Here is a 25,476-nt window from a genome sequence, read left to right as displayed (position 1 = left end):
ATGAGAGGATCCACCCTCTGATCTGCAGCCTGAGCTGGGAACATTGCACTGGGATGTGTCCTTTTCCCACCAGGGAGGACAGGCTTTTCTCCAGGGCTGCTCCAGCCAACACCACCACTAGCTGGCCAAACACCAAGAAAAAGCCTAAGGAATGTCCCAACACTGCCAACATGGAGACTGATTTCCCTGTTCCCAACCCGAGTGCTGACATCTGTCCCCACAGCAGCATCCACAGAGGGAAGAGGTCCTCCCTGGGGACAGAGGGGCCTCCTGTGACCCTGTGACCCTGGCAACAGAGGCAGGACTCTGACCAGAGGATGTTCGTGAGCTCCAGCACAATTTCCTGGTGACACTGAAGGTGAGAATGTTTTGGCAGTTACGGAGTGCTCCTGTTACGACCTTGGTTTGGACCAAGTGAAAGTGCTCCAGGGCTGGGAATGGCACCAGGAGCTGGGAATGAGGGACTGCACCTGGCCCTGGCTGGAGGCTGCAGTGAGAGCAGCTCTGAGACAATCTCAGAGCAGGGTTTGGGAGGGGGGAGCTGGTCCCCAGTCCCCTGTCCCACACCAGGTGCAGCCAGGGGCTGAGCACCCTCTGCCCCAAGGGGAACGGGGCTGTCATTGGCTTGGGGGGAGCTGCTGCACCAGGGCATGTGGGGCAGGTTCTGGAGTGTCCCTGGTAGCCTTTCCCCTTTATTAGTGTCCCTTTATTAGTGTCCCTTTATTAGTGTTCCTTTGTTAGCCTTTTCCCTGGAATGCTGTAGGGATAGTGGTGCTGAAGGAGATGGGAAAGGGTCCCTGGGTGGGAGAGCATCACCCCAGCACTGGGCATCCCTTCCCTCCCACATCTGCCTGGCTCTGGCTGATGCTGCTGCCCAGCCCAGGCAGGGAACGCCAAGAGGTTGGGACAGACTGTGGAAGGAGGTCCCAAGGTCTCATGGACCCTCACTGCCAGCCAAGGGTGTCAAGTGTCCAAGTGACAGGGTACATGGGGCCACAGCCCCCCCAGATCCCCCCAGTCACCCACACGAGCTGGGAATTGGGGTGGCCACGGTACCCAGGGATGGCTGCAGTGTCCCAGAGGTGATTGTGCTGTCCGGGGATGCCCTTGGTGGCCCAGGTCTGGCAGTAGTGTCCCAAAAGTGGCCATGGTGTCCCAGTGTTGGCTGTGGTGCCCCAGGGATGACTGCAGTACCCAAAGCCAGCCAGGTTTCCAGGGGCTGCATACTCTCAGGGGTGTCTGTGTTGTCCTGGCAGCAGCCACAATGCCCAAGGGACGGCTGGGATGTCCCAGGGTGGCTGTAGGATGTGGGAACCCATGATGGGGAGGAACAGGAAAACCAAGATCACGGGAAGCAGGATCCCTCAGCCCTGCTGAAGCACTTTGGGATCAATGCAGGCCCCCGAATGTCATCCCACCATGTGTGGCACATGGACCATGTCCCCTGCCCCAGCCAGCTCAGTGTCACCCTGGCTCAGGATCGAGCAATCCATCCCTGCAGCTCCTCACTTCCCATGTGCCATCCCATGCCAACAGCTGCACTGGGACCTCACCAGCTGTGCCACCAGGACCCTCCATGTACACCGTGTCCCCATAGACATAATGTCCCTGTACACCGCGTCCTATAGACACCATATCCTATACACACCATATCCTATACACACCATATCCCATACACACCATATCCTATAGACACCATATCCCATACACACCATATCCTATAGACACCATATCCCATACACACCATATCCCATACACGCCATATCCCATACACACCATGTCCCATACACACCATATCCCATACACACCATAACCCATACACACCATGTCCCATACACACCATATCCTATAGACACCATATCCCATACACACCATATCCCATACACACCATAACCCATACACACCATGTCCCATACACACCATATCCCATACACACCATATCCTATACACACCATATCCCATACACACCATATCCCATACACTCCATATCCCATACATACCATATCCCATACACACCATGTCCCATACACACCATGTCCCATACACACCCTGTCCCCATACACACCATGTCCCATACACACCATGTCCCATACACACCATATCCCATACACACCATATCCCATACACACCATATCCCATACACACCATATCCCATACACACCATGTCCCATACACACCATGTCCCATACACACCATGTCCCATACACACCCTGTCCCCATACACACCATATCCCATACACACCATAACCCATACACACCATGTCCCATACACACCATGTCCCCATACACACCATGTCCCCATACACACCATATCCTATAGACACCATATCCCATACACACCCTGTCCAATAGACACCCTGTCCCCATACACACCCTGTCCCCATACATACCATACACACACCAAATCCCTCCCCTGCACAGAGTGGGCTCAGGGCTCTTCCCTGACTGCTCTGGAGGCTTCTGTGGGGTGTTTTCCCTGCAGTCCCCCTACCCAGGCATGCCAGGACTGGCCCAGGATGGCCACAATGGGGGTTCACTGTCCCGTCAGCCCCACTGCCCCAGGAACTGTCCCAAGGGTCAGCCCAGAGGCCACTGGCCACCTCTAGCACTGGTTGTGTGCTGACACCTGTGGGCAAGGGTTGTGCTCATGTGGCACCCTGCCCCACTTGGCACTGTGTCCCTACTTGCCATCCTGCCCATACATGTGACCTCATCCTCCCTATGTCACCATGTCCCTACAGGTTACCCCACCTGACATGTCACCCTGTCCTTACCCATCACTCTGTCCCTACATGTCCCTGCTCCTGACATGTCCCCTATGTCTCTTTGCCTTGTCTCGTGCCCTGTCTAAATATCCTCCTGTTCCTGTGTGTCACCCACCTGCCTGTCCCCACAGCCTGGTCCTGTGGGGGATTTGGGGCCAGGCCACCACAGCCAGGGGCTGCCAGGGGAGCGGGGCTGTGGTGCCCCTGAACTCATCCCTGGGGACACAGGGACAGCACGCAGCACCCGGGTCCCTGCCATGGCACAGGGCCTTGGAGGGGAGCCAGGATGTGGGGCCCGCAGTGGGGACAGCACCATCAACTCTGTGCTGTGCCATGGGGACTGTCCCCACCCATGGCTCTGTTCCTGACAGGGCCCAACTGCCGCGCCTAGGAAAGGGCAACTTTCCCTAGGAAAGGGCAGGCAAGGAAAGGTGGCCCCAGCAGTGACCCCCTGCTCAGCCCCTCTTGTCCCCCCATCCCATTCTCTACCTCCTCCATCTTCCCATTACTCCCTTCAGCCCTCTCCATAACACCCTCCATCCCCTACGTTTTCCTTCCGTCCCTCCACCCTTTGACTCCACCCCCAATTGCCTCCTCCCTCTATTGCCCCCTCCGTTTGTCACCCTCCCCATCACCTCCATCCATCCGTCCATCCCCCTTCACCATCCCTGTCATCCTCCCTCCACCCCTCCTTCCAGCACTGCTGCATCCTCCCTCCCACCCCACCTCCCCTGAAGCTTCCATCCCCCTTCACCCTCCCCATCATCTTCTCCATCCTCCACTTGCCCCCTCCATTGTTCCTCCATCTCTCCTCCATCCCTGCTGCATCTCCCTCCCACTTTCCTCCCTCACACCCTCCTTTGTCCCCTGGTCCCCCTCCATGGCTGGGGCTGTGCCTTTGGGGAGGGGACGGTCCCTGCCTGGGAACTCCTCCTGGAGCTGGAGGACTGGGATAGCGCCAGGCAGGCCTGTGTATGGCAGCAAATAGCCTAATTAATTGATTATGGGATAATCTCTGGTTCCGGGGAAGGAACGGGTGGCTGCTCAGACTCGATTAACCACAAGAATGTTTAATCTCACCCGCAGCCCCATAAGGCGCCGGGATTATTCCCACTGCGAGCCATGCCCAGCTGCAAGGGGACACAGAGCCTGGGACAGCCCCAAACACCACAGGGTGACCCTGCCCTGGCCCCACGGGGACGGGACAGGATGGGATAGGATAGGATGGGGGTTTATCCCTGTGCTGGCTGCCAAGTCCAAGGAAAGAGCTTTGTCCCAGTCAGTGCTGGGACTGGGCATCCCCTGCTTCTTCTGCCTCTGTCCTGCATTCCAGTCCCACATCCCTGATCCCCCATCACAGACCCTGCACCCTGCTTCCCACATCCCAGTCTTGCATCCCGCATCCTGCATTCCACAAAAGTACTCTCCATCACGCACACAAATCCTGCATCCTGCATCCTGCATTCTGCAACCCACATCCTGTATCCCACATCCCAGACCTGCATCTTTCATCCTTAATCCTTCATCTGGAATCCTTCATCCTGCATTCCACTCCTGCATTCCAATGCAGCATCGCATCCCAGAATCTCAGTCCTGCATTCCAGTGCAGCACCCCAGCACTGGACCCCAGTCCTGCATCCTTCATCCCACATCCCAGTCCTGCATTCCAGTGCAGCATCCCAGTCCTACATTCCAATCCTTTGTTCTACATCCCAGTCCTGCATCCTTCATCCCATATCCCAGTCCTGCATCCTGCATCCCATTCCTGCATTTTTGATCCCATATCACAATCCTGCATTCTGTATCCTGCATCCTAATCCTGGGTCCCAGCCCTTCCCGGCAGACCCGTATCCTTCACCCTACATCCTAATCCCGCATTCCAACGCCGCATCCTTCACCCCGCGTCCCAATCCCACACGCCGGTTCTGCATTCCAATGCAGCATCCCAGTCCTGCATCCTTCATTCCGCACCCCGTTCCTGCCCCCGAGCGCCGCATCCCGAGCCCGGGCGCGGCACAAAGGCCGCACTACAGCTCCCGGCGTGCCCGGGGGAGCCGGCGGCGCTCCCGCCTGCGGCTGCGGGAGCGCGGCCGCGGGAGCGCGCTCGGGGGCGCGGGCGCGGCCGGGAGCGCGCACCAATCGCGGCGCGGCCGCGCCCCGGCCCGGCCCGCCCCGCCCGCCCCATCCCCGCACCGGGCGGGGCGCAGCGGCCGCGCTGCCATGAGCGAGCGCCCGGCGGGGCCGCCCCGCCGCGCCCCGGCCGCCCGCGCCCCCCGCCCCGGCCCCGCCCGCTCCGCCCCGGCCCCGACCCCGGCCCCGGGGATGCCGCGGGGGCGGCGCGGCTGAGCCCCCCAGCCCCGCTGCGCCGCCGGCCCCGCCCGCCGCCGCCATGGCCGGTAAGCCCCGCAGCGGCTGCGAGGCGCTCCGGGTGGTGGCCCGGTGCCGGCCCATGAGCCGGCGGGAGGAGGCGGCGGGATACGAGCGCGTCCTGGAGCTGGACGTGAAGCTGGGCCAGGTGAGCATCCGCAACCCCCGCGCCGCCCCCGGGGAGCTGCCCAAGACCTTCACCTTCGACGCCGTGTACGACGCCAGCTCCAAGCAGGCCGACCTCTACGACGAGACGGTGCGGCCGCTCATCGACTCGGTGCTGCAGGGCTTCAACGGCACCGTCTTCGCCTATGGCCAGACCGGCACCGGCAAGACCTACACCATGCAGGGCGCCTGGGCGGAGCCGGAGAAGCGCGGCATCATCCCCAGCGCCTTCGAACACATCTTCACCCACATCTCCCGCTCGCAGAACCAGCAGTACCTGGTGAGGGCCTCGTACCTGGAGATCTACCAGGAGGAGATCAGGGACCTCCTCGCCAAGGACCAGAGCAAGAAGCTGGAGCTGAAGGAGAACCCCGAGACCGGGGTGTACATCAAAGACCTTTCCTCTTTCGTGACCAAGAACGTCAAGGAGATCGAGCACGTGATGAACCTGGGCAGCCAGACGCGCTCCGTGGGCAGCACCAACATGAACGAGCACAGCTCGCGCTCCCACGCCATCTTCCTGATCACCATCGAGTGCAGCGAGACGGGGCCGGACGGCGAGGAGCACATCCGCGTGGGCAAGCTCAACCTCGTGGACCTGGCCGGCAGCGAGCGCCAGAACAAAATGGGGGCCCACGGAGAGCGCCCCAAGGAAGCCTCCAAGATCAACCTCTCCCTCTCGGCCCTGGGCAACGTCATCTCGGCGCTGGTGGACGGCCGGAGCACGCACATCCCCTACCGGGACTCCAAGCTCACCCGCCTGCTGCAGGACTCCCTTGGGGGCAATGCCAAGACAATCATGGTGGCCACCTTGGGCCCGGCCTCCCACAGCTACGACGAGAGCCTCTCCACCCTCAGGTTTGCCAACAGGGCCAAGAACATCAAGAACAAGCCCCGGGTGAACGAGGACCCCAAGGACACCTTGCTGCGCGAGTTTCAGGAGGAGATCGTCCGGCTGAAAGCCCAGCTGGAGAAACGTGGGATGCTGGGGAAGAAGAGGAGAAGGAGCAGCCGGAGGAAGAAGGCAATGGATGGAGAGGGCACCGTGGACAATGAAGGGGAGGATGAGAATGAGGATGGCCTGGAGAAGAACATGGAGAATTACTTGAAGGAGCAGAAGGAGAGGCTGGAAGAGGAGAAAGCCGCTATCCAGGATGACCACAGCCTGGTGAGTGAGGAGAAGCAGAAGCTGCTCCAGGAGAAGGAGAAGATGATAGAGCACCTGCGGAGGGAGCAGGAGGCCACGGAGCTGTTGGCCATCAAGTACAAGGTTCGTGTTGCCACACGTGGTCACAAATGGGGCCGGGGTACCTACCGTGCCCCCAGCCCCCCATGTGGAGTGGGAATGGATCCCAAGCAGGGGCCTGGGGGAGGTGCCCACCATGGTGCACAGCAAGGGGACCTCCCAAGCAAGGTGTCTGGGCAGGGTCCTCAAGGGCAGCCCCAGGCTCTGGCATGGGGCTGGGCTGGGGTGGCCCTCAGACCCGTGTGGGGACACCGTGTGGGGTGGGAGGGAAGGGCTATGGGGGACTGGGTCACTGGTGGCACCAGTGTGCTGTGCTCAGCTCTTGTCCCCTTCGGCACAACAAAGCAGCCTGTGTGGGAAGGGGGAGTGACGAGAGTGATGCTGCAGATTCGTCCCTGGTGGCCTCGGGAGAGAGCCCAGGGCTGGGGCTGGGGGCACGGTGCACCTACCCCCACCTGCCCCTGGTTCTGTGCAGCCCCTGGCTGCAGTGGGCTCTCTGGGGGCGGGCAGGGCTGTGAGCCGTGGCAGGGCCAGGGACCCCCATCCCCCTTCCCAGCCCAAATCCTTCCTGGCACCCCAAGGCAGAGCAGGGTGGATGGGGGCACCACTGCTGGCTCCTCAGGGGTGCTCAGGGATTTAGTGCTGAGGGTGAGAGGGGCCACGGCAGCCTCAGCTATGCCGGGGGTCTAGGGCTGCACCTCCCCCTGCTCCAGCCCTGCTCCTGTCCCCACTGAGCTGGGGGCTCCTGACCCCTGCCTGTGACAGCCATGGGGCCAGGAGCACGGTCCCAGCAGTGGGGAGGGAGCCCCAGCACCCTGACCCTCAGCATCACACTCAGCATGGCCCCACTGGCACAGCCCCCGTGGCACAGCCCTTCCTGCACCACGCTGGCCCAGATGTGGGGACGGGGCTGGAGCCCAGGCAGGGACCCCTTCAAGGGGGACATGCCTGGGGAGCCAGGGCTGGACAGGGGTCCAGACCCTCTTCCACAGCCAGGGCTGTGTTTGTTGCAGCCTCAGGGACACGTGGCCGTGCCCAGGGATGTGTGATCATGCCCGGGGATGCGTGGCCGCGCTGGGATGCCTGCACGGAGACCGTGGGATCCCATTGGGACGTGCCCCTGGGGCAGAGCCGTGGCTGGCACAGCCGGTGTCCCGTGACGGGTGTCCCGTGACGGGTGTGCTGGCACAGCAGCATGCTGTGTGCTGGCACGGGGGTCTCTGCAGCCATCCCCCCGTCACAGTGGGGTGCAGGTTGTGGGGTTCAGGTTGTGGGGTGCAGGCTGGGCTGGCAGCTGTCCAGCACAGCCTCCCTGTCTGGCACAGTAGGGCTGGCTCATGGCCACTGCGTGTCCTGGAACTGCTGAGTAACAAGGCAGGGCCGGAGGCGAGATGACACCATGTCCCCTTTGGTGGCCTTCGGAGGTGCTCCGCACACAGGGGCCCTCTGGCTGTGGGGGTACAGCAGAGAGGTGTCACCTCAGCAAGCAAAAATCCCCCCTGTGCCAGAGGGGCACAGCCTGCTGTGACACTCACCCCGGTGGGCACTGCCCGCGGGACACTGCGGGGACACTGGGTGGCCTCACGGTGCTCATGGGGAGTGGGGCCGGACAAGGAGCCAGTGGCTCCGTGGTGACTGTGACAAAGGCAGCCAAGGGGGTGACAAGGGGACACGGGGTGCCCCCCACACCCACGGGTGACACTCTGCACCCCGTCCTGCTGTCACACTCCTGGGTGTGGGCTCTGCCACCCAGCTGGGAGCTCAGAGAGCTGGGCTCAGCCTGCCCCAGCTGATGTTCCTTTGGGCAGCCAGATGTGCCTTTGGGCAGCCAGATGTGTTCCTGGATGCCCAGATGTGTTCCTGGATGCCCAGATGTGTTCCTGGATGCCCAGATGTGTGCCCAGGCAGAGGGGCTGTGCCACAGAGGAGCTGGGCACAGCGTGTGGGTGCTTTCCAACGGCTGTGCCAGGAGCTGAGACCAAGGTCAGCGGGAGGGAAAGTGCTGGGAAGTTCTTTGGGTGCCGGAAATGAGTTCCTGGGAGAGGCTTAGTGCTAAAGGAGATTGGGAGTCTCTTCCTTAGAGAGAATAAATGCCCTGGCAGGGAGAAAACAGCGGCACTGAGAAACCTCTTAATCTGGCGGGGATGGTGTCTGCAGGGGGGAGTTCTGTGGGAGGGGATGGCAGCGGGACCATCGTCCCAGTACCCACCTGGTCCCCTCCCTGCGCCCCAGTGGGGTCCCAGGGGACACTCGGCCTCAACAGGAGCAACTGGGACCAAGACTGGGTTTGGAGGAGAGGGGGTGAGCGGCCTGTGGCACCCCAGTGCCCCCATCCCTGGCACAGGATGGCGCAGGATCGGGTGGGGGGCTGCCCTTGGGGGTCTGAGCCCCCAGAAGAACGGCCAGCCTGGAACACCCATCTGAAGGGAGGAAGGAGGAATCCCCAGGGTGAGGGGGGCTGGATGGGGCACCCGTGGGGGAGCTGTGTCCCCACAGCACTGAACGGATTCACCGCGTGGGAGAGGTAGGAAGGCACAGCTCTGGGGGTCCCCTGGCTGCTGGGGGCTGCTGCCACAGCTCTGGGGGTGTCCCCTGGCTGCTGGGGGCTGCTGCCACAGCTCTGGGGGTGTCCCCTGGCTGCTGGGGGCTGCTGGCACAGCTCTGGGGGTGTCCCCTGGCTGCTGGGGGCTGCTGGCACAGCTCTGGGGGTCCCCTGGCTGCTGGGGGCTGCTGCCACAGCTCTGGGGGTGTCCCCTGGCTGCTGGGGGCTGCTGCCACAGCTCTGGGGGTGTCCCCTGGGTTCCCCCAGAACCCACAATGTGCCCCCTGCGCCCGGAAGGGGAAAACTGGGAGAAAATCATGGAAACAGAGCCTTGTCCCAGGCAGCCGTCGGTGGGGATGGGGGCACCGTTTGTCAGAGCCCCCCACTCTGTGCATGGCCCCCCATGGAGACCCCTGCCCAGGGACACATGACAGCAGCACCGTGACCACCATGTGTGTCCCCCAGGGCTGGCAGCACCCTTGGGGTGGCCTGCTGGCCCCTCGGGGCCGTGGCCTTGGCAGGGGGGGAGGGCCAGGCCTGGTGAGGAGCGGGACCCTGGATTTGGGGCCAGAGGGACCCCAAGGGGGGATGGCTGTGGGTGCCACGGGCCGGTGACACAGGGGACACTGCAGGGATGTGGCTGAGCTGGCTCTGGGAGGGGACAGGGATTGGTCACACTGTGTGTGCTGTGTGGGGACATGGGGGGCTGGCCCTGCTGGCACAGCCGGGGGGACACAGGGACACAAGGACAGCTGGCACCGGAGCAGGGCTGTGGGCCACAGATACACATACAGTGTGTACACACACACACACACACACACACACACACACAGAGCACACACACACACACACACACACACACACACACACAGTGCACACACACACACACACAGTGCACACACACACAGTGTGCACACACACACACACAGTGCACACACACGCACACACACACACACAGTGCACACACACACACACAGAGCACACACACACACACACAGTGCACACACACACAATGCACACACACACAGTGCACACACACACACACACACAGTGCACACACACACACAGTGCACACACACACACAGTGCACACACACACAGAGCACACACACACACACACACAGTACACACACACACACTGTGTGTGTGCACTGTGTGTGTGTGTGTGTGTGTGTGTGCATTCCCACGGTGCAGGCAGCTGTGCACCGCTGGATTCCCGGCTGTTCACACCACTGGATTCCCGGCTGTTCACACCGCTGGATTCCCGGCTGTTCACACCGCTGGATTCCCGGCTGTTCACACCGCTGGATTCCCGGCTGTGTGCACACCGCTGGATTCCCGGCTGTTCACACCGCTGGATTCCCGGCTGTTCGCACCGCTGGATTCCCGGCTGTTCACACCGCTGGATTCCCGGCTGTGCACACCGCTGGATTCCCGGCTGTGTGCACACCGCTGGATTCCCGGCTGTGTGCACACCGCTGGATTCCCGGCTGTGCGCACCGCTGGATTCCCGGCTGTGTGCACACCGCTGGATTCCCGGCTGTTCGCACCGCTGGATTCCCGGCTGTTCACACCGCTGGATTCCCGGCTGTGTGCACCGCTGGATTCCCGGCTGTGTGCACACCGCTGGATTCCCGGCTGTTCACACCGCTGGATTCCCGGCTGTGTGCACACCGCTGGATTCCCGGCTGTTCGCACCGCTGGATTCCCGGCTGTGTGCACCGCTGGATTCCCGGCTGTGCACAAGGCAGGGTCCGGAGCACCCCGGGCTCAGGGCTCCGGGAGGGGACGCGGCAGCTGCACCCCCCCAGCTGCTGCTGCTGTGCCAGTGGTGCTGGGGCGGGCCCAAGCTGCCGGCTGTCCATGGAATCGTGGGGTTGTGTGAGGAGCCCAACCACCCCCAGCCCTGCCCGGGCCACCACTGCCCTGTCCACAAGTGCCACATCCACAGGGCTTTGAACCCCTGCTGGGATGGGGACCCCTGCCCTGGGCAGCTGTGCCGGGGCTGGAGAGCCCTTTCCATGCAGGAATTGTTCCCAGTATCCAATCTAATCGTGAACACTCCCACCTCCCATGGAGCAGGGATGGGGACAGGGAGCAGGGATGGGGACAGGGAGCAGGGATCAGGGATCAGGGTGACCATCCAGTCTGGCCTGGGGCAAAGCCCCGCGGGTGGGGAGCCCTCCCCTGACCTGCTGCCCCCCTGGGACCCCCCTGTCCCCTCCAGGCCATGGAGAGCAAGCTGCTCATCGGGGGCAGGACCATTGTGGACCACACCAACGAGCAGCAGAAAATGCTGGAGCTGAGGCGGCAGGAGATCGCCGAGCAGGTACCGGGGGGGTGACAGGGGGGTCCCGGGGCCGCTCCCCATCCCGGCTCCGACCGTGTCCCTGCGCCGCAGAAACGCCGGGAGCGCGAGATGCAGCAGGAGATGCTGCTGAGGGACGAGGAGACCATGGAGCTGCGGGAGACCTTCACGTCCCTGCAGCAGGAGGTGGAGATCAAAACCAAGAAGCTGAAGAAGGTGAGAGCATGTCGGGTGGGGACGTGGCCAGGGCTGAGGATGTCCCTCCCCAGGGCTCCCCGGCCCCGGGTGCGGGGCTGAGGTGCCGCTCCCCCTCGCAGCTCTACGCCAAGCTCCAGGCTGTGAAGGCCGAGATCCAGGACCAGCACGACGAGTACATCCGTGTGCGCCAGGACCTGGAGGAGGCCCAGAACGAGCAGACGAGGGAGCTGAAGCTCAAGTAGGTGTTTGTGAGGTGCTTGGGGGTCACCAGGGTCCGGGTGGCCCTGAAGAACTGGGTGTGCACAGTAGAGGTCGGGGGCTCAGAGCAGGGCTGGGGAGCTCAGAACGGGGCTGGGGGGCTCAGGGGCTCAGAGCAGGTCTGGGGGGCTCAGAGCAGGGCTCAGGGGCTCAGAGCAGAGCTGGGGGGCTCAGAGCAGGGCTGGGGGGCTCAGGGGCTCAGAGCAGGGCTCAGGGCTCACAGCAGGGCTGGGGGGCTCAGAGCAGGGCTCAGGGCTCAGAGCAGGCCTGGGGGGCTCAGAGTGGGGGTAGGACTGCAGGGACTGACCCCACCCAGAGACAGGGACAGCCAGGGCCTGCCCAGCTCTCAGTGGTGGCACCAGGTGTGGTCCCTGGGAGCTGTGTGCTGGGTCAGTCCATGTCGTTCCGATTGGGAACGGCTGGGAAGAACGACACAAACTCTCAAGGGAGTTTCAACACGAGAATTCTCTAGTTTATTGCTTCAGGCCTGTCTTATAGACAGATACATGGAAAGGTACAGAAAGGAAACTCTTATTGGTTAACAAAGTGCTACATCACCATCATTGGTCAGGGGGGCCCATCACCCCCCTGGCCTTCTCCTGCAAGAGAAAACAAAACTGCAAAACAACACCTGCAAGGCTGTTTAGTGTCCCTGAGAATTGTTTTAATTCCTTCTTATATTTTTCCCAGGCTATTTTCTCAGGCAGCCCGAGGAGCCATGCGGCCTGTAATTTGTACAGGCACTGTGGTTTAGATTTAGCATCCATAAGTCCAGGGGGTGTCCAAGCACGGCTGAGAAAGGGGAAAAGCCATGAAATGTTCCAGGAGAAACCCTGGCTGTGGCTGAACCTGGGAGGTGGCAGTGGTGGCCAGGGGCAAGCGACTCCCGAGGGCACCTGGTGACCTGCCGGGCCCCCACACCGTCCTGGGAGGGACAGCAGCTCTGCAGGACTCGGGTGACCCCAGCTCTGCTGGCACCGGCAGAGTTTTCCCTCCGGGAGCCTCCCACGGCTGCAGCTGCTGCTCCACCGCCCCCGGGGGTTTGTTCTCGCTTCAAACACTCCTCTCTTTCAGAGCCTGTAGCCCCCCCAGATATTTATAAGCACTTCAGCATTTTCAGGGTGGAACAGTTTCACTCCAAACAATTCTTTCTCCAGCTTTGCCCCTTCTCTCCTCTGACATGGTTCTGGCTGGAAGCCACAGCTCACTGATGCAACTTGTTGTCTCAAAACAGTTTTTGACAGCTGCTCAACTTGACCCAAAAAACATGGGAAGAGAGATTCCCTCTGGGGTCCAGTTGGCATTGTTGAGCTTTCCTTGATTTTCAGAGGGAGCAGACACAGGAGGAGAGGAGGGAAGGGGTCCTGGTCCTGCCTGGAGCCCCAGAGCTGCCAGGGCTCCTCTCCGATGCCTGTCCTCTCCTGCCTCTCCCCTCACTGTGGCTGTATCTATTGCTTCAACTTCTCCACTTCCATCCCATTTTCATCTCTGGATGTTTCTTCTCCCTGTGATGTCTCCTCCTCTTCCTGCCTTTCCTCTGGCTGTTTTCTGTCTCCTGTCACATTAACTCCTTCCTCTCCTGCTCCTTCCCCATTGCTCCTGCTCCATCCCTCAGGTACTTGATCATTGAGAACTTCATCCCTCCCGAGGAGAAGAACAAGATCATGAACCGCCTGTACTTCGACAGCGATGAGGACCAGTGGAAATTCCAGCCGCTGGTTCCCACCGGAGGGTACGTCCCTGTGTCCCTGTCCCTGTGTCCCTGCCCTTGTCCCCATCCCTGTGTCCCTGTCCACGTCCCCATCCCTGTGTCCCCATCCCTGTCCCTGTGTCCCTGTCCGTGTCCCCATCCCTGTGTCCTCATCCCTGTCCCTGTGTCCCCATCCCTGTGTCCCTGTCCCCATCCCCGTGTCCCTGTCCCCATCCCTGTCCCTGTCCCCATCCCTGTGTCCCTGTCCCCGTCCGTGCCAATGCTCACGAGTGGCCCCAGGGCCGGGGTGTCTGGGACTCCTGCAGGTTCCCATGGGTGGGAATCCCCTCCAAGCCCAGCCCCATGGGAAGGGCCGCCCTTCCCTCGCCGACGCAGCTCCCTCGGTCCCCTGGGACGTGGCGCAGTTGGGTCACGTTCCCCGCTCCGTGTGCTCCAGGAACAGCTCCCAGATGAAGAGGCGACCGACCTCCGCCGTGGGCTACAAGAGACCCATCAGCCAGTACGCACGGGTGGCCATGGCCAGGAGATCCCACCCACGCTTCCGGGTACGTGAGGGGACGCTGGGGTGTGCCAGGGGCTGGGAAGGTGTTGGATAAATGGGGTGGATGGATGGATGGATGGATGGATGATGGATGGATGGATGATGGATGGATGGATGGATGGATGGATGGATGATGTATGATGGATGGATGGATGGATGGATGGATGGATGGATGGATGATGGATGGATGATGGATGGATGGATGGATGATGGATGGATGGATGATGGATGGATGGATGATGGATGGATGGATGATGGATGGATGGATGATGGATGGATGGATGGATGGATGGATGATGGATGGATGATGGATGGATGGATGATGGATGGATGATGGATGGATGATGGATGGATGGATGGATGATGGATGGATGGATGATGGATGGATGATGGATGGATGGATGATGGATGGATGGATGATGGATGGATGATGGATGGATGGATGATGGATGGATGGATGATGGATGGATGGATGATGGATGGATGATGGATGGATGATGGATGGATGGATGATGGATGGATGGATGATGGATGGATGGATGATGGATGATGGATGGATGGATGATGGATGGATGATGGATGGATGGATGATGGACGGATGGATGGATGATGGACGGATGGATGGATGATGGACGGATGATGGATGGATGATGGATGGATGGATGGATGATGGATGGATGATGGATGGATGATGGATGGATGGATGATGGATGGATGGATGGATGATGGATGGATGGATGATGGATGGATGATGGATGGATGGATGATGGATGGATGGATGATGGATGGATGATGGATGGATGATGGATGGATGATGGATGATGGATGATGGATGGATGGATGGATGGATGATGGATGGATGGATGATGGATGGATGATGGATGGATGGATGGATGGATGGATGGATGATGGATGATGGATGGATGGAGGCAGTGAGTGGATGGGTGGAGGGATGGATAACACTGGGAGAGAAGCTGGAGTAAACAAGCTCCTGAGATCTGGGATACGCCAGTTCAAGCTCCCAGCTTTATCCTCCCAGCTCCAGTCTTGGAGCTCCTGGCTCTGTGGCTCTGGCAGCTGCTGCCATTGGAAAGGATGGGGCTGCTGAGTGCTGGGAGAGCCGGAGCAGAGCCCTGAGCCCAGAGCCTCTCCGCTCCCCGGGGTGGCAGCAGCCGTCCCGGCAGCGTGGCTCACCAGAGCTGGTGACTCCCGTGTCACCGTGCCCTGGGCAGGCTGAGAACATCATGTTCCTGGAGCTGGACCTGTCCCCCCCGGCCATCTTTGAGTTTGAGCGCAGCAGGGACCCGGCGGAGCAGGACCCGCGGGCGCTGCACCTGGAGAGGCTGATGCACCTGGACAGTCTCCTGGAGCGGCCGGCGGCCTCCCGCGTGCGCAAATCCCGCTCCTGGTGAGTGCCCGGGACCTGCTGTGGGAGCCACTGGGGCTTGGGGCAGGCACAGGAGCCACAGCAGAGTTGGAAAGGCCCCGTCCCAGCGGGGCTGAGCCTGCCCCTGAGCTGCTGGCTGTGGACAGAGTTGGGAATGCTGCTGAGGCTGTGCTATGGAACAGCATCGTGTGGAGCTCTGTGCTGGAGGGACGTGGAGCTGCTGGAGAGAGCCCAGAGGAGCTGGGAGCTGCTCCATGGAGCCCTTCTGGAGCCAGGCTGGGAGAGCTGGGGGTGCTCACCTGGAGAAGGATCCAGGGAGAGCTGAGAGCCCCTTGCAGGGCCCAAAGGGGCTCCAGGAGAGCTGGAGAGGGACTGGGGACAAGGGCTGGAGGGCCAGGAGCCAGGGAATGGCTGCCAGTGGCAGAGGGCAGGGCTGGATGGGATTTGGGGCAGGAATTGTTCCCTGGCAGGGTGGGCAGGCCCTGGCACAGGGTGCCCAGAGCAGCTGGGGCTGCCCCTGGATCCCTGGCAGTGCCCAAGGCCAGGCTGGACCCTGGGACAGTGGGAGGTGTCCCTGCCATGGCAGGGGTGCCACTGGAAGGGTTGTAAGATCTCCCCAAGCCAAACCATTCCATGATATTCCTGTATCCCAGACCCGAGGTCTCCTCCCACCCAGCAAGGGGTGCCCTTTAGTGCTGCCTGCGCAGCAAATGGCCAGGAAAGGGGCTGGATTTTGGGGAGGGGGGCAAGGAACAGCAGGGCAGCAGACCCAGAGTGTCTCTGTGTCCCCAGGTGCCAGACGCCGCGGTCGCTGCCATCCTCCACCACCCACGTGTCCCTCGCCTCCAGCTCCCCGTGCTCCGCCCCAGTGCCGGCCCAGGAGTGACGGCCCGGACATCCCGGACTGAGTCCCCGAGGGGGGCCCGGCCCAGCAGGCTCAGCTCGTCCTGGTCCTCAGCTACTTTGTGTGTGTTTGTGAGACACGGACGGCCCCGGGCCAGGGTGGCTGCCCCTCCCTCCCTCCTCCTCCTCCCCTTCCTCCGCCCCCCTGATCCGGATCTGTCACTTTATTTATTTAACCTATTTATTTATGGAGCGGGTGACGCGCGGAGCCGGGATTTGCGCTCGGACTGATGGACATCCAGGCTGGCAGCAGGCAGCCCAAAGCCCGGGTTTGCCCAGCTGCCAGCCCTCCCCACACCGCCTGGCACAGGGCTGGGCAGGGGACAGCGCCCTGGCACAGGGCTGGGCAGGGGACACCACCAGGACACCGCTCCATCCGGGCAGGAGGGTGTGGGTCCCTCTCCAGGGGATTTGGCAGAAGCTGAAGCTGCCCTGGCCCCTGGAGCTGGTTTTGCTTTGCTGGATCCAGGGAATTTGGAGATTTCTGCATGGACTGGGAGACTTTGTGGTGGCAGCGCCTTGTCAGAGTCCCCCAGAGGGACTCCCTAACGCTGGTGGCAGCAGGGACATCTCACCGGGCATGGCTGTCACTCCAGGAGCAGCAGCTCCGTCCACAGGGCTTGCAGAGTCACCAGACCAAGTCACCTCAAGGGCAGGGCTTTGTCCACCTGTGCCACGCTCTGGAGACAGCCCCACCGAGGTTCCTGGGGGTGTGCAGCTCCTGACAGCACAAGAGGTGGAAATCTCCTTCCAGCGCCCCTCCAAAGTCACGGGCAGTGCCTGCAGAACTCCGGCCTGAGAGGCTCCATCCTGCAGCGGAGGAATGTGGGACAAGGAGGTGACACCCAGGGCAGTGATGGCATCGCTGTCCCCTGGGCAATGGCACATGGAGGTCACCTCTGTCACCCCCTGCTTGGGACAAACTCTCTGTTGGGTTGTGAGGAGTGGGTGTGAAATGGTGATGGGTAAGAGGGGGAAGCCACGAGGACTCTGGGGACTGAGTGCGGTCTGCAGGCGCTGCCCCAGCAGCTGCAGGCACGGGGACAGCGCTCGGTGCTCCTGCGGGCCACGGCTCTCCATGGAGGGAAGCTGGTGCAGAACCATCCTGGCAGTGCCAGCCAGCAGCTGTGGTGTCCCTGGGATGGTGGAGGTGGGGACATCCCCGTGTTCAATGAGATCCTTATGGATGAGGGAGCGACCCCTGGCTCTCCTGGGAGGAGATGGGGCAGCCAAGGGCCGGGCAGGGAGGGCAGGTCAGAGAGGATTGCAGGTGGGGAATGTCCTCTGGCAACAAAGAGAATTCCTGCACAGAGTGGATGAGGTTCAAGGGACCCTGGAGCTCAGCCAGCCCCTGGAGCACGTTACTCAGGGCTGTGTCTGGGTGGGTTTGGAAGCTCCTGAGGAGGAGGAAGGAGGCTCCAGGACTGCTCTGGGCTCGCTGTTCTTTGCTGCTGGACTGGTCCCTGCTCCCCTCACTGGCTCCTGCACTCAGGACAGGCGTGAGGGAGGGTGAGGGAACAAGGCACAGGCACAGAATGGGAACATCCAGAGGGAACCAGGAGCTGTGCCGAGCTCAGAGCCGGGCAGGTCCCACAGCAGCCGTGTCCCATCCACAGGTGGCTGTGCTGGGCCATCCACTGCCCTTCCCAGCTGTCCCCGACACATCCCTGCACTGCCACAGGGGATCTTCTCCCCTTCCCATCCAATGCTGTCCTGCCTCGAGCTCTCCATCATCCCCTCTGCCCCCCTTCCCATTCCCATCTGTGCCCCAGAACACCCCCTGGCCCTCCAGACTCCGGCCCCTTCTCCCCCGGCCGGCTCCTGGCTCGGGGATGCCTCGGGAAGCTGAAGCTTTCTCCAAGGGCAGAGCCCCCTCCCTCTGGCACAGCTCTGCCCACAGGTACCCCCCGCATTCAGGGGTGTCCGAGGGTATCCCCCACAGGTACCCCCTGCAGCCAGGGGTGTCCGAGGGTATCCCCCACAGGTACCCCCTGCATTCAGGGGTGTCCGAGGGTATCCCCCACAGGTACCCCCTGCATTCAGGGGTGTCCGAGGGTATCCCCCACAGGTACCCCCCGCATTCAGGGGTGTCCGAGGGTATCCCCCACAGGTACCCCCCGCAGCCAGGGGTGTCCGAGGGTATCCCCCACAGGTACCCCCTGCAGCCAGGGGTGTCCGAGGGTATCCCCCACAGGTACCCCCCGCAGCCAGGGGTGTCCGAGGGTATCCCCCACAGGTACCCCCCGCAGCCAGGGCATCCCCCAGAGCCCGCTGGCCCTGTGTCACCATCCTGTCCCTGCCATGGCAGGGGTGGAACTGGATAAGCTTTAAAGTCCCTTCCAGCCCAAACCAGTCTGGGATTCCCTGGTTCTTTGAAACAGTGGCTGGCAGAGCTGCCTCATTACTGAATTTCCAGGAAAGCGTCTGGGAGTCAGGGTCAGGAAGCACAGACTCAGAATTTCTGAGGGGAAGCTCAGGGGGCCGGCAGGAATAGAATTTCCTCCCTTGTTTTCCAGCAGTCCCAGTTCCCATTCGGTGGATCAGCAGCTTGTGGAGCCCCAGAGTGATGAACCAGTGACTTTCTCTTGCCTCCATTCTCACCCAGGGTGTGGGAAACAGCTCAGGAGCTGAGGGTGCCCTCATCCCCCGGCTTGCCAAGGGCCAGGGAGCATCCCGGGATTGGTGGCTGTGTCCCAGGGAAGGGTGGCTGTGTCCCTGGAAGGGTGGCTGTGCACTAGGGAAGGGTGGCTGTGTCCCAGGGAAGGGTGGCTGTGTCCCTGGAAGGGTGGTTCTGTCCCAGGGAAGGGTGGTTCTGTCCCAGGGTAGGGTGGCTGTGCCCAGGGAAGGGTGGCTGTGTCCCTGGAAGGGTGGCTGTGTCCCAGGGAAGGGTGGCTGTGCTCTAGGGAAGGGTGGCTGTGTCCCAGGGAAGGGTGGCTGTGTCCCAGGGAAGGGTGGCTGTGTCCCTGGGAAGGGTGGTTCTGTCCCAGGGAAGGGTGGTTCTGTCCCAGGGAAGGGTGGCTGTGCCCAGGGTAGGGTGGTTCTGTCCCAGGGAAGGGTGGCTGTGTCCCAGGGAAGGGTGGCTGTGCCCAGGGAAGGGTGGCTGTGTCCCAGGGAAGGGTGGTTGTGCCCAGGGAAGGGTGGCTGTGCCCAGGGAAGGGTGGCTGTGTCCCTGGAAGGGTGGTTCTGTCCCAGGGAAGGGTGGCTGTGTCCAGGGAAGGGTGGCTGTGTCCCTGGAAGGGTGGTTCTGTCCCAGGGAAGGGTGGTTCTGTCCCAGGGAAGGGTGGCTTTCCCACAGTTTGCGTTGGTTGTCCCTGTGCCATGGCGAGGGAGGCCCGGGCCCTGCTCCCGCGGTTGCTGCTCTGGTGGGATCCTCTGGAGCCCTTCCAGCGGAGCCCGGCACCGGGAGCCGCCCGCAGGGGAGGGGATGCGGCACCTCCAGCGCCCGGGGCCGCTCGCGGGGCCCGGGAACCCCCCGAGCTCCCTCCGAGGAGCTTCCCCAGCGCGGAGCGGGGGCCGGGAGCGCTCGGGTGTGTGTCGGTGGCGTTCGGTGTCCGTGTGTCCCGCGGGGACAGGGGCTGGGCTGGGGCTTCCTTTCGTTGTTGTTGAACTGTTCTTTTGGGGTTCAGGTTTGGCCGTTTTTCCGCGGGGAGGGGGGTGCGGGTCTGTTCCGGGTTCATGGACAAGGTGAGGGCCTCGATTAGGACCAAATTTTCGTGCCTGTTGCTCTGGTGATTTATTTAGAAAACAAAAGTTTACTGTCTGGTGGCCCATCCTTGTCACTCTATACATAGGAATATACAGGACATATTATAAATATATATATATTATACATAGTGTGCGGAGAGAGCCCGTTCCTGGCGGGACGGACGCTCCTCACTGTGCTGTAATGTAGCTTCGAGCCCGCGCTGGGAGCGCCCTCCAGGATGGCAAGGACACAATAAAGGAATGAGCATCATCAGTGCCGGGCTCCGCAGCCTCCTTAGCCCGGGCCGCTGCTGCGGGCGCGGCTTCTGCCCGCCGGGATCCCTCCGCAGGGCCGAGCTCGGGGGACACGGAGACGGGAAACCCGGCCGGGTCCAGCTCGGGGGCACGGACACAGTCAGGACATGACACGGACAGAGGGCATCACACGGACACGGTCAGGACATCACACGGACACAGTCAGGGCATCACACGGACACAGGACATGACACGGACACAGTCAGGACATCACACGGACACGGTCAGGACATGACACGGACACAGTCAGGACATGACACGGACACAGTCAGGACATCACACGGACACAGGGCATCACACGGACACAGGACATCACACGGACACAGGACATCACACGGACACGGTCAGGGCATCACACGGACATGGTCAGGACATCACACGGACACAGTCAGGACATGACACGGACACAGTCAGGACATCACACGGACACAGTCAGGACATCACACGGACACAGGACATCACACGGACACAGTCAGGACATCACACGGACACAGTCAGGACATCACACGGACACAGGACATCACACGGACACGGTCAGGACATGACACGGACACAGTCAGGACATGACACGGACACAGTCAGGATATGACACGGACACGGTCAGGGCATCACACGGACATGGTCAGGACATCACACGGACACAGGACATGACACAGACACGGTCAGGACATCACACGGACACAGTCAGGACATCACATGGACACCGCTGGGCCGGGGCTGGAAAAGGGGGACTGGAAAGGAGGTGGAAAATGGGGAGCTGGAAAAGGGGGAGCAGGAAAAGGAGGAGGTGGAAAAGGGCAGCAGGAAAAGGGGGAGCTGGAAAAGAAGGAGCTGGAAAAGGGGGAGCTGGAAAAGGGCAGCGGGAAAAGGGCAGCAGGAAAAGGCAGCAGGAAAAGGGGGAGCTGGAAAAGGTCAGCAGGAAAAGGCAGCAGGAAAAGGGGGAGCTGGAAAAGGCAGCAGGAAAAGGCAGCAGGAAAAGGGGGAGCTGGAAAGGGCAGCGGGAAAAGGGCAGCAGGAAAAGGCAGCAGGAAAAGGGGGAGCTGGAAAAGGGCAGCAGGAAAAGGCAGCAGGAAAAGGGGGAGCTGGAAAGGGCAGCTGGAAAAGGGGGAGCTGGAAAAGGCAGCAGGAAAAGGGCAGCGGGAAAAGGGCAGCGGGAAAAGGGCAGCAGGAAAAGGGCAGCAGGAAAAGGCAGCAGAAAAAGGGCAGCAGGAAAAGGGGGAGCTGGAAAAGGCAGCAGGAAAAGGGCAGCAGGAAAAGGGCAGCTGGAAAGCACAGCTGGCCAGGAGTCCCCCAGGCCCCGGCAGGGAGGGCAATTCCTGATCAGGGAGGAGAGAAGAGCCTGGGGGTAAAAGCAGAAATTAAATCAAACGGGGCCATCTCCAGCCCACAGGGAGAGCAGGGAAGGAGCAGGGACATCCAGGTGGCTCCAAGCTGCTCTGGAACAGGAGCTGCAGTCTGGAGCCGGGAAGGGCCAGGTCATTCCCAAGGGCTGCTGCATTTTTCCCCTTGCCAATGGGGAAATTCCCACGGCTTAGGTATTAAAGCGGCTCCAAAAAAACGTTACAAAGGCATAGAATGGGCTGGGCTGGGCTGGGCTGGGCTGGGCTGGGCTGGGCTGGGCTGGGCAGGGCAGGGCTGGGCTGGGCAGGGCTGGGCTGGGCTGGGTTAGGCTGGGCTGGGCTGGGCTGGGTTAGGCTGGGTTGAGTTGGGGTGGTTTGGGTTGGGAGGGACCCCAGAGCCCCTCCAGTGTCACCCCTGCCATGGCAGGGACACCTCCCACTGTCCCAGTGTCCAGCCTGGCCTTGGGCACTGCCAGGGATCCAGGGGCAGCCCCAGCTGCTCTGGGCACCCTGTGCCAGGGCCTGCCCACCCTGCCAGGGAACAATTCCTGCCCCAAATCCCATCCAGCCCTGCCCTCTGGCAGTTTAATGCCCAGCTCTGAGGTTGTCCACAGCAGAGGGAGTTAAAAGCTGTGTGGATGTGGCACTTGGGGACACGGGGCACTGGTGGCTGTGGCAGTGCTGGGGGATGGTTGTACTCGGTGGTCTCCTCCCAGGGCTTTTCCAACCCAAAGACTCCGTGATTCCAGGCACAAAGAGATTTGTTCTGTTTCAGTCGTCATGGAAAAGGTCACTTGTGATCAGGTGAGTCACAATAAATGCCACCTGAAAGGGACTGAAGTAAGGAAAGGGAAGATGAAAGGTCTCTCACAGGCACTGGATGTCCCCAGATGAGCCAGGGCAGGTTCAGCCCGTGCAGAGGGAGTTTGGTAAAGTGGCCTCAGAGCTGCCAGTGCGGGGCTGGAGATCTCACCCAGAACAGGCCGAGTGTCCAAACAGGAACAGGATAAACATGAGGAATGTCTTTGAAATGGGGAAAGGGGAGCTTGTGGGCTTCTCTGCTCAGTTTAACTTCACCTCCTGAAAAGACTGGATGGATCAACAAAATCCATCTGCAAATCCTGGCAGGAGAACACAGAAGGTAACACCAACGTGGGCTGGTCCCAAGCAAATCCCACCAAATCCCAGCAGAGCAGCTTCGTGCTCTGCTGGAGCACGAGACCCTGCGGCTGTGAGGGGCACAATCCGGGACAGAAGCGCGGATTTTGGTGAAACTCTGCCACCCTCCCTGAGGAGAGGCCAAGTGGAGCCAACCATGGGAGTTTTCCAAGAGAAACAGCTCAGAGGGAGGCACAGACAGGTGGGATTTGTTCTCCTTCATCCCTGTGGGTTTTCCTGCTGGGGAAAGCCCTCCTTTCCAACCAGAAACGGGACCATTTGTGATGGTTTTGTAAAAATCAACAGGAATGATGTGAAACCGTGGAGGAAACAGGGTGATTTCCACCTGGGAACGCTGTGGAGAGCAGCAGTCATGCTCTGCCAATACCAAAAGGCAGCTGCAAGAGGAAGGGATTATCCCATTGCTGCTGCCAAGAGGAGAGGACAAGAACTCCTGGTCTTGAAACACAGCAGGGAATATTTAGATGAGAATTTGGGATGAAATTCCCCAAGGCTGGCGCTGGAGGGATCCCCCTGAAGGACACAGAGCTGTTCCAGGGCAGGTTTTTAAGGATGGATGGGACTGATGGCACCAAAGCCCATCAGTGGCAGCAGAGGGCAGGGGATGGTGGGATAACACCTGGACATGGCTCCCAAGCCTCCTTTCCATGGGTTTGTGATTGGAAATGGGTCCCTGAGGGACACTGACAGGTCACAAGCATGGCCCCAGGCAGGAGCTCTGTGCAAAGGACCCCACAGATCATGGAAAGCCAAGGAAGGATTTTCCCACACCAGCTGTAGGTGCCAAAGGCATTCTGGGCGAAGTTCATGGTGCATCCCGTGGGGATAGAGGGTGAGCTCAGGCAGGTAAAAATGCTCCAGACACCAACAATCCTCTTCCCTTGCAGATTCTGCAGTACTGCAGAGCTCAGCTGCTGGGCTGGGATAATGGCAGGAGTGACTCCTGTGTCCCTGCTGTCCCCCACAGCTCCTGGCAGGAGCGCCTGGAGCGTGCCTGGATGGCCTTGGCTGCTGCAGCCATGAATATTGATGGCCCCAGTTCATAAAATCTGCAAGGCAGGGACTTCCCAGGGGGGTCTGTGGTGTTTGCTCCTTCCTCGGGGCCACATTGGCTTCTCCCAAACATCTGCTGGGGTGCCAGTGCAGGGGACAGTCCCTGGATGCAGCAGGGAGGGGACTCTCACCTCAGATCCAAGAGCTCTTTGTTTCCCTGGAAGAACCCCCCTTGCAGTCCTACAGAACAGCAAAGGGGTTATGAGAATATTGAACCAGGTTATAGGAAAATGATTTGAAGGGTTATGTCCCATCTGCTGACAGTTCAGGAAAAAAAAAAAAAAAAAGTAGTTTTTTATTGAAATTAGAAAACTTAAGATAAATTCACTACAACAATTCTTGTTTCTTAGTACAATTCATAGTAGCTTTTCTGAGTCTCAGATTTATACCTTAGGCTGCCCAGAGAAGCTGTGTGTGCCTGGAAGTGTCCATGGGCAGCCTGGATGAAGCTTGGCTTAGGCTGGATTTTGGGCAAGGCTCCCCAGGGAATGGTCCCGGCCCCGAGGCTGCCAGGAGCCTTTGGACACTCTGGGATGCCCAGGCTGGGATTGCTGGGGGTCTGGGCAGGGCCAGGAGCTGAACTGGGTGATCCCTTTGGGTCCCTTCCAGCTCAGGATATTCCATGATATTTCCTGTTGCTAAAGCAGTGCTAAAGCTTGTTATCATCATTGCAAAGAGCTCTGGGATTTATTGGTTATACAGAATTCCTAAAGGGCCAAATGTTTTCACTCCCGAGTAGATTTCAAAGCAGGAAGGGAGCCACAGCCCCCAGGAATGTTCCATGTGCACTTCCCAAGAGAGAAGCTGTGTGGGAAGCCTTTGGTGCAGAGAGGGTTTGGGCATTATTTTGGGGTGTTCTGTTGTTCCCTGAAGCTCTCATGACACCCTGTGGGCGTCCCCCTGTACTACTGCAGCTGCACAATTCCAACAATTCCCGTCTTTTCCTCCCCAATGGCTCCTCACTTCTGTCCCTGCATTTTCCTCAGAGACTTTTCCTCCAGGCCGTAGCCCAGTCTTTAATGCTTTCAGCAAGGGACTCTTGTGGCTGCCCCTGGATCCCTGGCAGTGCCCAAGGCCAGGCTGGGCACTGGGACAGTGGGAGGTGTCCCTGCCATGGCAGGGGTGACACTGGAGGGGCTCTGGGGTCCCTTCCCACCCAAACCATTCCAGGACTCTGAGCTCCTACGAAAAGAACAGTCAGTGCTCTGCCAAGCTGAGATTCAGACTGAACCTCGGATGAAAACTGAGGCTGAATTTCATGGGGGATATTTTCCCAGATGAGAACAGCAGCAGCAGCGGAGTCAATCCTAGGGATCTGCTCATTCCTGCAGCTCAGCAGTGGTGCCAGACCCGGTTCTGTGGTTCTGTGCAAGGTGAGACAGTGCAGAGGCACATCCTGAGAGCTCCACTGGGAAATGAGGCTCACGTGCCCAGGGAATTCTGTGTGGAGTGAGGGGAAGCCTTTGAAGGAATAGCAAACTTACAAGGGTGGGAGAAGGAGAGCAATGTCCCTGC

The 25,476-nt window shown here is 60.6% G+C and overlaps 1 protein-coding gene across 1 annotated transcript; it reads left to right on the top strand.

Moving 5' to 3' along the window:
* The first annotated feature begins 5,137 nt into the window (after positions 1–5,137).
* Positions 5,138–17,702, top strand: KIF3C (kinesin family member 3C). Its single transcript, XM_023924351.2, has 8 exons — positions 5,138–6,567; positions 11,312–11,413; positions 11,486–11,608; positions 11,710–11,828; positions 13,464–13,580; positions 13,996–14,104; positions 15,333–15,508; positions 16,280–17,702. Exons 1-8 carry the CDS (start codon positions 5,155–5,157, stop codon positions 16,371–16,373), a joined length of 2,253 nt encoding a protein of 750 aa, XP_023780119.2. The 5' UTR covers positions 5,138–5,154; the 3' UTR covers positions 16,374–17,702.
* The last annotated feature ends 7,774 nt before the right edge of the window (positions 17,703–25,476 follow it).

The sequence above is a fragment of the Cyanistes caeruleus genome, chromosome 2, assembly GCF_971803275.1.
Source record: "Cyanistes caeruleus chromosome 2, bCyaCae1.hap1.1, whole genome shotgun sequence".
Lineage (NCBI taxonomy): Eukaryota > Metazoa > Chordata > Aves > Passeriformes > Paridae > Cyanistes > Cyanistes caeruleus.
Note: the sequence above shows the minus strand (reverse complement) of the source record. Positions and strands in the feature narration are given on the sequence as shown.